The sequence below is a fragment of the Manduca sexta genome, chromosome 23, assembly GCF_014839805.1.
Source record: "Manduca sexta isolate Smith_Timp_Sample1 chromosome 23, JHU_Msex_v1.0, whole genome shotgun sequence".
In the NCBI taxonomy this organism is placed as follows: domain Eukaryota; kingdom Metazoa; phylum Arthropoda; class Insecta; order Lepidoptera; family Sphingidae; genus Manduca; species Manduca sexta.
In genome coordinates, this window is record NC_051137.1 from 1,327,793 (window position 1) to 1,342,637 (window position 14,845).

At 39.7% G+C, this 14,845-nt stretch overlaps 1 protein-coding gene across 4 annotated transcripts; it reads left to right on the forward strand.

The window, feature by feature from the left end:
• Positions 1–14,172, forward strand: LOC115443509 (protein abrupt). Of its 4 annotated transcripts, none has more exons than XM_030168947.2 (12): positions 1–253; positions 520–635; positions 2,149–2,290; positions 2,563–2,783; positions 3,103–3,238; positions 3,479–3,638; positions 4,340–4,384; positions 9,325–9,466; positions 9,981–10,118; positions 10,435–10,631; positions 10,967–11,152; positions 11,226–14,172. In XM_030168947.2, exons 1-12 carry the CDS (start codon positions 164–166, stop codon positions 11,597–11,599), a joined length of 1,947 nt encoding a protein of 648 aa, XP_030024807.2. In that variant the 5' UTR covers positions 1–163; the 3' UTR covers positions 11,600–14,172. The 4 variants fall into 4 exon arrangements, with proteins under 4 accessions (XP_030024807.2, XP_030024815.2, XP_030024830.2 ...); XM_030168955.2 differs by having other exon boundaries at positions 3,109–3,238; XM_030168970.2 differs by having other exon boundaries at positions 2,617–2,783.
• Positions 14,173–14,845: the final 673 nt, after the last annotated feature.

The following is a 14,845-nucleotide window of genomic DNA, read 5'->3' on the forward strand; positions in this document are numbered from 1 at the left end:
TCTCGCTTAGACCAGATTTTATGTACTAACCTGGCCTCATAAAGTTAGTCATAATGCAAAGTTGAAATGCAAATGAATAAGTACCGCAGTACTGTGTCCAGGGGGCGCCGCGGCCGGCGGCGAGCAACAGTACTCGCTGCGCTGGAACGACTTCCATTCCGCCATGGTGTCTTCTTTCCGCCGGCTGAGGGATGAGGAGGACTTCGTCGACGTCACCCTAGCGTGCGCAGGCGCCACATTCACCGCACATAAGGTAAATTACTTAAAATATTCTAATAGGGTGGCGTTAACATGTTTCTAGTTAACTGGATAGTAAGTAATGGACATACATTCAAAATCCTGCCACAGGGACTCGATCTGATGGCTCATGTTCAGACAGCTAGCGTATTCTCAGTAAAATAGGCTGGTATTACTTCAGCGGCCATCGAAAGCCGCATTATCAAGTTCAAATTACCGAAAAATATTGGTGATATCGGTCTATAATTTATCTTTTTGCTATTAATCCTCATCTCTACATAGGTGGTGTTGTCAGCGTGCAGCCCTTACTTCCGGCGGCTGCTTAAAGCCAACCCATGCCAGCATCCCATCGTCATCCTGCGGGATGTGCACGACAAAGATATGGAGAGCCTTCTCAGGTGAGCTCGGCATACCCTATAACTATAATACTGATTGTAAGACTAAAGAAACCGTAGAATTATTCTATATAGTTTATAATAAATTATGCAATTTGTGACTTATTAATAGACATTGGGTTATATGCACTATCAAAATGCCACAATACGCATGCAAATATGCACGGAAAAAGATATCATATAACGAAAGGCGTTACTTTGTTAAATCATTACGCTTTCGACATATATAATACATCTAACATACATAACTAAAATATGCAATAATGTTACAAAACAGTGTTTTATGCATTTGCTTTTTATATAATCCGATGTCTAGTTATGAATTATGACCTTGTTTCCTTCCAACGCGGCGAGGACAATAAATACCAAATATTTGCGGAATTACATAAATCTAGTTTCGAATGCAGTCTGACCTCCCGATTCACTTGTCTTACCCACCGCTGCTGAGCAAAGAGGATCTTACTAACCAACCATATAAACTTATTTCTCAAATCGTCCCAGACACGCAACAATTTCCATAATTTGTAGAAACGAATTAACTAATTCAATCAAGGCCAACACTTCGCAAATCTACAAATATGCAAATGGCAGAAGTCGTGGGAAAATATGTTAGTCATAACTTATTCATTATATAGATGAGTAATGAACTTTATGGTCTAGATCACACGCCCGTTTTTGCAAGGACAATTGGCTTATTTCGGAAGTTATACACTTAACCTGCAATGAAACCAGTCCAACTGTATGTCATGGTCGGTTTGAGTAATACTGGAACTAGTTCGTTTGATTTATTGTTCAATAGGTTTCGTTCGGATCTCCGTAGGTTCTTGGGAAAGTCCTATTCCAAAGTAAAAATCTAATTATGCACATCCAATCTATCAAAATTTTAACCGTTATATTTTCTTTTTGACATCCAAATATTATTTACATTTAAAACTTAATCATTAGGTTTGTAACATTCGGTTGTGTTAAGTTTAAATTTTGTGTGTTGTTAAGTTATTTATAAATTATCTGAAACAAAACTAGACCTACCCCCTTATTCATAGACGTTTTTTTATCTACATTGAGATACAACAATATTAGCCAATAACAACGGCCCTATGGCTAGGCACTGCGAAGGTTGCTATGCCGCTAGCACTGAGAAACAGACTTGTTATCACAGCTTTATTCCGTCCTTAGATAAAAACGTCTATGAATAAAGGGGCTAGAGGTTAAAATATTTTTTTGAATAAATTAAAACATAAGTAAATACATCTATGTGTTATTTATACACTGAATATTAATTTCTTATTAGCAAATATGTGTATAGGTAAAATATAAATAGATTGTTTCAAACGTTTATCTGTCTTGTAATAAGAGCTGTTTGACTAAATGAGCAATAAAATAATTTAGATTTGATGTATGTAACAGAAATTTAAATTTTAAATACGATGATATATATTTTATAAACATAGTCTTAAATTTGGAACACATTTTTAACTTATTTCTATTCATCAAAGTCTCATTGTTGTTTATCTAGATTCATGTATCAAGGCGAAGTTCACATCGGCCAGGAGCAACTCAAAGAGTTCCTGCGAGCAGCACAACTGCTGCAAGTTAGGGGGCTGACAGATGTACCAGCACCGGCGCCTGTCTCCTCCCTCGAACCTAAAGCTTCTCCAGTGAGTAAATAAAATAAAATAAAATTTTGAGTGTAATATGATGTAATAAAATAAAACAAATTTTAAATACTAAATGAAAATAGAGCAAATTTAATCACAAATTGAAAATCAAGAACCACGTTTGGGCGCCATTATCACTAATGGCGCCCACCATGTAATTACAATACTCAAAGCCACTAACAGCTTTAACTTTATGTGTTCTACTAACTCTTGGCGAAGCTAAAACTAACGTTAAAATCGCAAAAGTACATATACAATTTTGTTTCATGAAGGATTTTGTACCGGGTGCGATACAAAAATTGCTGAATTTAACGAATTCACAACAGTCGTCGTCGTCGTGGACGGAGACGGGCAGCGGCGCGTCGCGGGAGGGGCGCGACTCGCAGCAGCGCGAGGGTCGACGGCTGCGGCGGCCTGACGATAGCGCCAACACTACGCCACCGCCCAAACGAGCACGCTCGAGCGACCTCTACCAGGCGCAGATGAAGACGAGGTGAGTAGCGACGATCCTTGATCACGTCGAGCCATCGGTTTGGGCCAGAATTAGATGAAACATACATACATATTACAGATCTTAAATTTATAAAGCAGGATTCTATGATTTGTCTATTGTTTGTAATATCCTAAACTATCAGCATATATTTGAATATTTTGCCAGATTTTCATTTAACTTTGAATTAAAGATATTGTGACATTGAAAACTAAATAAAAATATATATTTCTAAAGAAATTGAGGTAAACAATCCTACTTATTTCCAAAGTGGGTCACGTATTTTTGTCATCCATACTTATAGCTGTCATTACAATTATTGGTGTAGGACGGAGCAGTTGCTGGCGGCGCAGGGCGCGAGCCCCGAGACGCTCGGCACCAACGGACACGAGCTCGCGCTCTTCAGCCAAGCGCTCGACAACGCGCAGAACCCGCATCTCTCAGGGTCCAACAACTTGGTAAGATGGCACGCTAGATAGAATTTCGTCTTGTCACTGGTTGAACAAACGGCTTACCTAAGTTATCAAGCTAAATGACGGACAGACAATAGTGTGTATTTTGAACATAATAATATGACACCTAGTCATCATTTAATTTGATAAAATTACCAATACTCCATCACCAGCTAGGATACCATGGTACTTCATCATCATGGCGTTACATAAGAGCAATGCATAACCCAACCCTCTTCTTCCCAGTCTGGCGACGGCGAGGAGTCATCATCAGACGCCGGAGCAAGCGACACGGAGGGAGAAACTCGCGCGAAGCAAGAACCCTTGGACTACGACGACCCCGCCACAGTGGCCAACACCAACGGCGCGCTGCCCCACAACTTCCCTGGACTACTCAACTTGCAAGGTAACGTGAGAGTAAGATTTGGAGTACGTAGAAAGGTGGGAAGTTAGAAAATAGGTGTACTTAAGCACTTTAGACTTCGATTTATACTGAAAACTTTAAGACAGTCACGGAGGGGACCATGAAGGCTGCAATCTTCGAAACGTCAAGAGAAATAATAAAATAAATAACCGCAATAAAAATCTGTAAAATAGTTCTATTTCAGGTCCTACATTATTGTATACTTATTTTAACTTATTGGTATAATTTCATAATTCAAAATATAAGGTAAAGCTTCGTACGACCTTTCATGGTTACAATATTCGATTTCATTATGATCCAACAAGGCTAGTAACATTTATTCAAAATGAGAAAAAAAATGGACTCTGAATCATATCTCGCTTATTTTGTCACATAAAACTTGAGATAAAATTATGTTCTTATTAGATTTTCCTTATTTTTTAGGTACTTATGTTTGAAATTAATTGATGCCCTATCAAGATATTCATGTATTTTTCCTCATATTTTTTGATTTCATACATTGTTTTTTTGAATTGCGAGTATAAAAACCCCAAGATATACACCCGTCAAGAGCCATGACTCAGTGAGTCATTAAAAAAAATAAAAAAATCCCCGTTACACAATCCCCGAAATATTTCATCAGACTACTTTACTGTTCGTATAGTTTTTTGGTAATAAAATTGACCCCTGTATTTCATTTGTAGGATTCCCCGGACTACCTGGACCATCAGGGATCCCGGACAATTACGGTAAGTGTTTTTATAATAACGCACTAACTTCTGTTACACGACTCAATAATCACCGACGCACGTTACCTAGTGCAATTAATATCGATCAGACCCATTTGTAATCTATCTCCCTAATGATGGAAGAACAATAAAGTCACTTGTCATTTATAACACATTATTGAGTCATGTACCCGCCGAGTCATAACATTAACAATTAACACCAAAGCGCTTGGTTGAACGTGGCAGATAGGTACAGTCCGCGCGATAGACGCTAGAGCATAGTGAACGGAAGTTACGCCGGCGAAGTGATCCGCGATCGATAATGGCGCGAGCTCGCACTGAACGAGACGTCCGTCTGCCCCAGGAGCGACCTGGCCGGGCGGCGGGGGAGGCGGCGGGACAGGCGCCGACGCCTCCGCGCACAAGCCCGAGGAGCGCCACCACGGCCCCGGTGAGCCCGCCGCCAGGCCCGCCTGTCCCACCTGCGGCAAGCGCTACTCCAACAATAGCAACCTCAAGCAGCACATCCTCAACGTGCACGCGGCTCACCACCTGGCGCACTCCTGCCCCGTCTGCGGCAAGGCGTTCAAGACGCGCCAGTACATGCAGATACACATGAACTCCATCCACGGCGTCAAGCAGAGGAGGCGCGACCCCCCCGCCCCCGCCCTGCCCGCCGACCTCTACACTCACAGTAGCGCTTAATGTTCGGATGTGTGCCCTAGTGTGTCTAACCGCCGCCTCTGCGTTACAGGGGCGGCGCTGGCGGGCGGGGCGGCGTTGGGCTACCGGCCGCAGTGCCCCCTCTGCGGCCGCGTCTACTCCTCCACCTCCAACCTGCGCCAGCATATGCTCAATGTGCACTCGCAGACCGACCGCGACCAGTGGTTCCCCTGCCAGCACTGCGGCAAGAAGTGCAAAACCAAGCACTACCTCATCAACCACCAGCTGCAAGCGCACGGCATCCGCCAGCGGCAGAACTCTTAGAGACGACGCGACGAGCGGCCGCACCCCGCGCCTCCCGCACCCCATGCGCCTGCGCACCCACACCCACCGCAACCGTCGCATCCGCCGCCCGGCGCCTGGTGGTAAAGCGCCGCCACGCTCGCCGCAATCACGTCAATATCGCATTCACATATTTTTGGAAAGTTTATCGGGGAGAGTCAGAGACGCGGGGGCACGGGTGGGGCGGTCGGGGCGCGTGCAGTCCGCCGGGTGTGCCAACGCTCGCCACATTGTAACCTGGAGTGTCTGCGTTGCAGAAGCGGCGCGGTGCGCGTTGGCACACGCGGCGGGGGCGGCGGGTGTAGAGGGCGGAGGGGTGGGGGCGTGCGGGGCGGGCGGGGCGCGGCTGCAGTGCCCGCTGTGCTCGCTGCGGCTGCGCTCGCCGGGCGGCGCGCGCGCGCACCTGGCGGCGCACTACCCGCGCGACAGCCCGGTGTGCCCGGTGGCGTCGTGCGCGCGCCACTTCGCGCACCCCAACTCGGTGCGCAACCACATGCGCATCAAGCACCGCCGCCAGTGGGAGAACATGAAGACGCTCAAGTGGAGCTGCGGGGGGGGCAACTGAACTCGGCTGTGAACGGCTCGCGCTGATCTCCACGCATTTACGCAACGCGCACGCGTACGGATGGAACGAAACGACTGACAATTATTTTTATAGTAGATATAGACTGATAACGTTAAGGTATATTATATTACAATAAGCGCATTATGACATGTGATGATTGGTGCCATTGATAGGATACGAAGTGCTAGTGACTGCTCCGTTGTGATCACTTCCCGTGCGTAACTTCCATTGTTGCTTCTACTGTATCTCGTGTGTACCACCGTTTAATGTTACTTTATTTCATTTCTTATGAAATTAAGCCAAAACTATTGATATGAATTGTGATTTTACAAGTGTATATCTTTACGTGGATATTTAATATGCCGACGAGGATATTAAAAATCACTTGAAAATTATTAAATTTATTTTTCAATTGGTACTTAATATGTACAGTTGGGACAATAAATTCATAACGTTAGGTTCTTTGGATTATTGTCTATGACCTAATGATTGTCGACAAAGCCAATTGTATTGAACGAATGCTTCACGTTTATATTATCTGTACATATTTTTATATTAAATCATGCGTATGGTCTTCAAATACTTAGTCCAAAATGGTAATTTTGGCGCTCTTTCCGTTATTTTTAATCTATATCGTACTCTATTTTGTTTGTAACTGTAATCATAGTATGTACCGGCACTCTCTCGACCATAGATAAGACAATACGAAATAGAATGTAATGTAAAATCTGAATGCCTTCAAAACGCAATAGTTCACAATACCGATTCATAGAGAATATTTATTTTCTAAACGATGTTGTCCGCAAAGCCCCGTGTACGTAATATATGCACAATATAAACATATCTAGTCAAAGTAGGCGAAAATACAAGGATATTCGAATGATTTATTTAGTCTTGTACATAATATGCTTCCTGTCGCATATATTTTTTGTGATGTAAAATGAAAATACACCAAAAACATAGATATTTATTCTTTTATAGAATTTTTTCATAAACAATAATAGTAATAAGTTGAATAGTGACTATAATGTGAATAAGATGTGACATTTTTATTGTCTATGACCTTATGCACACCCGGCTTGAACAATATACACTTACCTTAATATGATCTATACTCTATACTCCCATAACGTGACACTAAAATCCTTTATAGCTAATCACATACCAAAGAAAATTCTACACAGTGAACTCATACAAATTAGACCAGCAGCATCAACAAACAAAAGACATGCAGTTTATATACATTTAAAAGTTATATTTTAGCCATCAATATGCCTCTGTTTGCAACAGCTTTAGTATTCTCACCCTTATCTTTACACACATAAAGCACACTTTCATAACTGCACATGTTTTATAGCATATTTTGTTAGTTTCGATACACCAACTACCCACAGTCCAGTTTCAGAACACAATCCCAAATTCTAAAATCTTGCCAATTTCTTGAATTCCTTATGTAATCTCTATGGCGTGATGGTTTAAATTACATCTAGTCAGACTCAAAAAAAGCTGAAAATTTCCAAATTTCAAATCGCCTACATACTTTTGTGTCCAGTGTAACTACTGGACATAATACTTAAGACTCGTGTCTCAGGATGGCGAACGCAGTGGAATACTAAACAATAGGTACTTTGTAGTTCCAGATGTTGGAATTATGGTGTTTCTACTGTTTATGGGCGGTCACATCGCTTAGCATCAGGCGAACGGCAAGCTCGTCCCGTCATTCAAAGCAATAAAAAAGTCTTACTTAATTGTAGATAAATAAAAATAAGTTGCATTTAAATTGGATGTGTGTAGGTTATTTGCAGTTTGGAATTTGTTCAACTATTTTTATGGCTGACTGTACTTGATAATTTATTATGAATATATTTGATTCCTACATTTATATATTTATTCGAAATTTCGCTGTCGCTGGATGAGAAAATATGTTAATAACTTAAAACAATTAATATTTTTTTTACAATTTCATTTTCACATATTCTCTTTTTACAAAAAAATCATTAAAACTTTGGAAAAGCCTTTGTCTTATAAAATGAAACATAATAAAGATAGCAATAATATTATTTAGAGAATAAATTTCCATAATCTAAAACAATTCTCTACATAGTTATTCCAATAAGCTATTACATCATAGAGATTACTTTTCCACTCTCGCAAATCCCATAATAATGTAAATAAACAAAGATGCCTTTAAAATATATGCGATGGAAATCAATAATAGATCTCCAGGATGATAAAAAAAAGTATTGGATAAACTTAGCGCGTAGATCAAATTGTTCCTGACGCCTTTGAGGCAAACTTGTATATCTTTATAAGTACGAATTCATCGGTTTTATGTGTAGAAATTAATGATCACAGCCGTTATATTTTATATATTTTTTTAAGCAACACACAGCCTTTTTGGTATTTATATGTAGAAACAAATAATGCTAGTTTTTTTTTTTAGTAATAGCATGGATGTTTTTTTTACAAAGGTATCGCTTTCTTTATTAAATGTTCTATAATTTTTACGTATAAGAGTTAAGGTCCGGTAACGGTTCGACTGTGCCTCTGGCATTGCTTTAGTGTATGGGCGGCAGATGCTGCTTACCAACAAACGGACCGCTCGCTCATTTGATTACTAAGGTGATAAAAAAAGGACATGTACCTTTCTTGTATTTTTCCAATGTTTCATAATTTGTATGACTGATTATTTTACGTACCTACACAATTGATTGGCAGAAAAATATAAAAAAAACGCAATAATTTTTTAATAGGTTTTAGATTTAGTGTGTTATACATCAAAAATTCAAGAATACATTTGTATTCTGCATATCTTGTTATATGCAAGCAGGGCTTAAATCCTTGTGTAGGTACAGAATGTCTAAAAAGAAACTCTTCACTATAAAGGCAGTAATCATTAATTTCTATACACAAAATCGAATATATTTAAGCGTAAAAATTATGTAAATTAATCAATCCAATAACCAAATGTTCAATGTGAGGTAAACGATTCTAGTTGCGATGTATTAGTGATAACGTATATACGTAATAATTTAATTTTTACCCGAACAGAAGTGTCTGCTTATATTATAAATACATAAACAATAAAACTACTAAGTAGATCAATGTATTTTACTCATTCAAAATGTACACCCGAAATTTCTTAGCCCAGATTTAAAAAGTAAATATCGAGTCAATCCAATAAAACAACACATTTATACAATCAAGCGCATTGGTTTTAACTATTTACTAACAACTAATCATACTCAAAAAACTTTTTTTTTTACTTATACTATTTTGCACCCACTAACACTTATTTGAATGAATTTGGAAAAATATACAGGTAAGATAAAACTTAACATAGAAACAAAAAAAAAGTACAGGAAAGTAAAAAAAAATTTATTGTTTACAGGAGGCTGTCGACGGACACAGGACATTCTACGCGTACGAGCCACGGATCCGAGGCCGTGCCCGAAATGTGGAAAGATCTACAGATCTGCTCACACCCTGAGAACGCATCTTGAAGATAAACACACCGTCTGCCCTGGTTACCGGTAAGTGTATTTCACTGCCACAGATTAGCTCTGCGAAGTGGATAAGAACCTCATACATTTTCCTGACAGTATGGGCCGTTTACAATAAGTAATGATGATTCCATACTTTCGGGTGACCTGCTTCACTGGAGACTTTTTATATGCAACTCGAAAATAGACCACATTTATTCAAATTAATTTTTATGTAACTTATTACACAAGGATTAAATCTTACAAACGTCCCTCCGACAACTCTTCTTTCCTAAATTCTCGTCCGAAATCTTATTAAAAATAATAATGGCATACATCCTTTCGATACAAAGCTTCAGGGGCTGTACCAAAAATGACTTTCTATAATCGTTAACGCTAACTTTATGTATGAGAGTAACATATCTTAGCGATAGACTTACCGACAGGATATGGCCATTACCAAATATTTTTTCTGTTTTCTACAGCCCCTGGAGAGCAAATCCAATTTGGCTAGTTTTTAATTCCCTAACAAAATCCATATTATTCAACTCGATGTTATTTCCAGATGCGTGTTGTGCGGCACGGTGGCCAAATCGCGCAACTCGCTGCACTCGCACATGTCGCGGCAGCACCGCGGCATCTCCACCAAGGACCTGCCCGTGCTGCAGATGCCCACGCGCTTCGACCCTGAACTTGCTAGCCAGTGAGTACTTTTTGATTAAATCTGGCAACTGCATAGGAAGAGGTAACTATGATTATAGTGTTACTACACTATTCTACTAATAACCCAGGTACTCTGCTACTAGATAAAACTATAAGATCAAAAATCTTTTTGCGAAACCATTCAATCTTCAAGCCGATGCCGAGAATAAACCAATTAAAATGACTCATTTGTAAGCCTGTCAAAAATACGTTGTTCCGATTGGTCCATATTCGCGATAGCCAAAAAGCGGTTGGAATCGTTAATTTAAAACATCGGTTAGCCTCATTTTACTAAATTCCTAACCATTTGTTTCTAGGTTGCTAGCCAAAGCCGGGGTGAAGGTATCTCCGGAGCAGCTCCGCGCCCGCGCCTCTCCCACGGGACCTCGCCGCTCCGACATCAAGCTGGACGCCAAGTCGGCCGCCTCCGAGAGCAGCTCCATCTGCGGCGACCAGGACAACGACGACCTCAGCCAGTCGCGCTACCAGGACAGCGTGCCTGTCTCACCACCACGTTAGTATTCGCATTGGCTGTTTACGATTGGATAATGATCAGAGTATAAAATCTTTAATGCTATTCGCTTCTTTATATCTAATATGATGTGGATTATTCTAAAGGCAATGTAGAATCGTTTAAGCATTCTATTAATTAATTACAACTTAATACTGAGATGTCTATGATCAAATAGAGCCAAGAAATGAATATCAGATATATAAAATTGTTCTCAAACATAATCAAAATATTTCCACTAAAAATCTTCATTTCCAACAACACAAACCCATCTAAGCACACATCAATACCAGTTGTCAACCCAAATCGCTATAATCAAAACTTATTCTCCCTTACAGATATAAACAGCCTCGCCAACACGACGATAACTAAAGTGCCGGCGGTGCGGGCGGTCACAGCCAAGACCATGGAGAACCTCCCCCACGGCATGGGCCCGCTCAAGCACGACGACTACCCCCCAGGGTACGGGGGGTCCTCCGCACTCCTCGATACATACCTGCAGTACATCGGCGAGAATATGTTTGGTAAGAACTCATTTGATGGTCTCGATTTTATTAGTTCTGAGAAATTGCGCTATAACCATGAACTCTTCACCAGGTATGAACGCAAAACTAGCCCAAATGAACGCTATGCACATGGACAGAAAGACGTACGATGAACAATCGCCGCAGATGGGCTCACTGCCCCCACCACCCGCTAACCTGGCCCACCAGCGCTTCCTCAAGCAGATGCAGCGACAGTACACCGAGCCGCTGGGCAAGCCGGACATCATGCGCGACCCCGACGAGCCCCTCGACCTCGGCAAGGAGCGGCAGAGGAACGACAGCATGGACACCGACGACAAACACGACAGCGAGAAGGAGTCCAAAGACTACTACGACGAGGAGAGGAACCGCCTCACGGAGCAGGAGCACGAGACCAGCGGCCACGACGACGGCGACTACTCCGACGACGAGCACAAGACCTCATGAACCGACCCGCCGCCGTGGCTTTACAAAGGTGCTTAAGATGTCTGTAGCCGATAGTGTTGCCCCGTGGAAGACGTTGGTGCCATTTCCTTTGTACATAGTTAAGGTAGGAGGCGGAGCAGCCCCCCCGATCTGATCCAGCCCCATGTGATATCATGAGCCATAGAACACATAGGACCCTTGTTCGCACTACATACAAACGCGATCGCGTCATTGTTTTTCTAGATAATCGATACTAGTGAGTAGTGTTTTTGTATTGTGTAAGGTCCCTCTCACGTTTAGGGCCACTTACATAGTTATTCCATCCAACTACCTCAGCATAGGGCCAATGCGGCAACGTAAAAAAATTAAAAGTAAATGATAATAAAAAAAAATTATATATCCACACAAATTGTGAAATTCCATCCATCTACCTCACTTCAATAGATTTTATTTAATATTTTATACAATTTATAGGTATAAAAAATAAAAAAAAAATGTTGTTTTATGCATTTTTCAGATTGCATTTATATATATATGTATATTATATAGATTATATAGTAGATAAATTATATGCGAATCATTTAGGTCGTTAGTGCTGCCCTTAACCGAATTTTCGTTCAGATTTCATATAGAATGCGCACTCACTAGGGAAATATTAGACTGTGTCACAAACGTAGCGAGTAATGGAACGCAACCTCCTATATCAGCACACGAACTTGAATTAGAGAAATAAAAATATCTTTGTATACGAGAAAAATTTAACAGAGCTTAAATCTTATTATTGATAAGTATTAAATATTACGTGCGTATAATGGAACACCATTTATATAATACAGTATGTTAACTTTATGAAATAATAAAAAATATAGTACAATCCAACGTCAGAGTAGAATTTCGTAAAAAATATACAAAATGCAAAAAAAAATACATATACTTGGAAGTTAGTTCCTATATCCACGAGAAAAGTTCTGGTATTTTTATATCTTAAAGACTGTTCACGTTTTTAATAATGTAAAGTATACGAAATTTACCCGAACATAGATGTTACCCGTGAGATGAGATTGTCCCAAACCGAAAATAACCAAAACCCATTCCATATGAGCCTTGATTCACAGCCCTTAATAATTTTAAGTCAGCTGACCCTGAAATTTGTTTAATATAGATTTTAGACTAAACCATCCACAGTATACTTAACAGTTGTCAAATTAATAAGCACAAAATCCAGCAGTTAACATACTGTAACCAATACAAAGCAACTTTATCGATTCAAACAACCGAGTCGAGACTGAATTTTTCAATGCATATAATAATCGCGTTATTACGAAACGTGCGTTAAGTCGAAAAGTTCAAATATTGTGGACACGTTTGAACACAATACATTGTATATAAGACGAGGTGATATGTACTTCATATATGGATATAAGTAACAAAAAGCAATAAATAAAGTATACCTTGATGTTGCCTTCGATATGTAAATACTTGGTAGATTCGATAGATTTTTGTTCGTACAAACAAACATGGAACTTAGTGTTCACGTCGTGTTTACTTTGTAGTGATGTGGGCCGGTTACTTATAACGATTACTGTGATTGCAATCTCATGTTAGCCTTCAATACTTATACATATTTTTTAGAGTACAATGTTATGGTTATTTAGTGTAAGTATTCGTAAGGGAATCACAAATTATATGTACTTCCCCGGTTAGAAGTCACGTTGTGTAAGTATAGAGCAATAGTGCATTTAATGATTTTTGTATGGGATATTTCATGTTTATGGATTTGTTGAGATATCTCATTGGTGACGTGGACGCCGCGCCGCGCGTGCCCGGTGCTGTACTGCGTTACTCGAGTCGCGCGGACGTGTGGGGACGTCAGGCGTCAAGCGTCAGGCGGTTTGTTTAGCGTGTTAGTGGAATGATACGAGTTTGGTTTGCGCAAATATAATCTTGTTGAAAGTTAAAGTGTTGCCATAGTGAGTAATTAATTTCGACTGTATATAAATAAGTTTTCATTTAGACGGACGAGTGCGGAATGCGTTGATGATTATGAATATAGGGTGATACGTTTTCGTTTAGATTATTCTGTGGACTATGTAATGTACTCATATTAGTTTAGGTGATAGATTGTTGCACATACATAACAATAGTACAGTACCAGAAAATTACGGATATATATTTTTGGAAAGAGCACGCAGGTAGCCAGAACGTTTACTAATAGAATGGGCGTACCATTGAAATAGTGTCACACATGTGTACAGTTGTTGAGTAATGCGATATTACCAGTGAAGGGGATATAATGTAGGACTGTAAGTCATTTATCATTTCAATGTATAATTCTTACGTTTAGTTACCTTGTGAACTTCGGAAGTTCAATATAAGTGTTTATTTTTCTTTGTTTATACGACTTTACCTCATTAGCATGACGATTCATGTAAAACTTTTGATTAGTTCTCGCTGATTTAATGTTAATTCGTGTGTCGCTGTTCTCGTTGTCTCGACAGGTTACGGGAGTTTTAACTTATTGTCACATATTCTTAGACTGATAGTTTGTGTGAATGTAAAAAAAATAGAATAAATTTAAAAACGACACAAATTCAGATAAAATGTTTTGTTTTAAATTATTTCCTGTAAACTGTCTTGCACAAACCGGAACGGATGTTAGCGTAATATTTTTAGGAAGCACAAAAAATATTATTTAAGTTTTGTCAAAATTTACTCTTTGAACGTAGTGTGTTAGTTTGAGACATTATTTGACTGTTCACTATCGGTTGTAACGCGTGTCAAAATACCCTTTGCGGTTGTTGCACTTATAAATTATTTTATATGGAGTTAATTCATGCATTTTGGTGTATATTTAATCCCCTTAAAGCGTCTATCACAAAAAAACTAAAATTCTATTTTTTAAGCATATTTGAATCTCGTTATACCGAACAGCTGTTGTAATCACTAGCCAAAGTACATAGAATACAGGTTAGAAAAAATCCATTGATTGACTCCATAAACCTGCATGCATTTTTGGCAGCTGTTGTTCCCATGATCTCGTTAATACGAAATTGTTGCCATACGCCGAATTATGGTGGTTACGTATAAGACGTTCAGTGTTGCCACCATTCATTTCTACCACCTTGATTACTGCCTTAATTTGGGGGAATGTTGATATGTTAAAAGCAATATTTAGATGTTATTTTAGAGTACGTTTGAACAATTATTTTGGGCCTGTGGCCTTGTGCCTCAACAGGAAGCCTCAAATTAAGGCTCATGGTTGTTCTC

Excerpts from the sequence above, each read along its gene's own strand:
- LOC115443509 (XM_030168947.2), top strand. The coding sequence starts at position 164 with ATGGTGTCTTCTTTCCGCCGGCTGAGGGATGAGGAGGACTTCGTCGAC. Across the intron at positions 3,239-3,478 it reads TCTCAGGGTCCAACAACTTG|TCTGGCGACGGCGAGGAGTC; the intron begins GTAAGATGGCAC and ends TCTTCTTCCCAG. Across the intron at positions 10,632-10,966 it reads CGTGCCTGTCTCACCACCAC|ATATAAACAGCCTCGCCAAC; the intron begins GTTAGTATTCGC and ends TCTCCCTTACAG.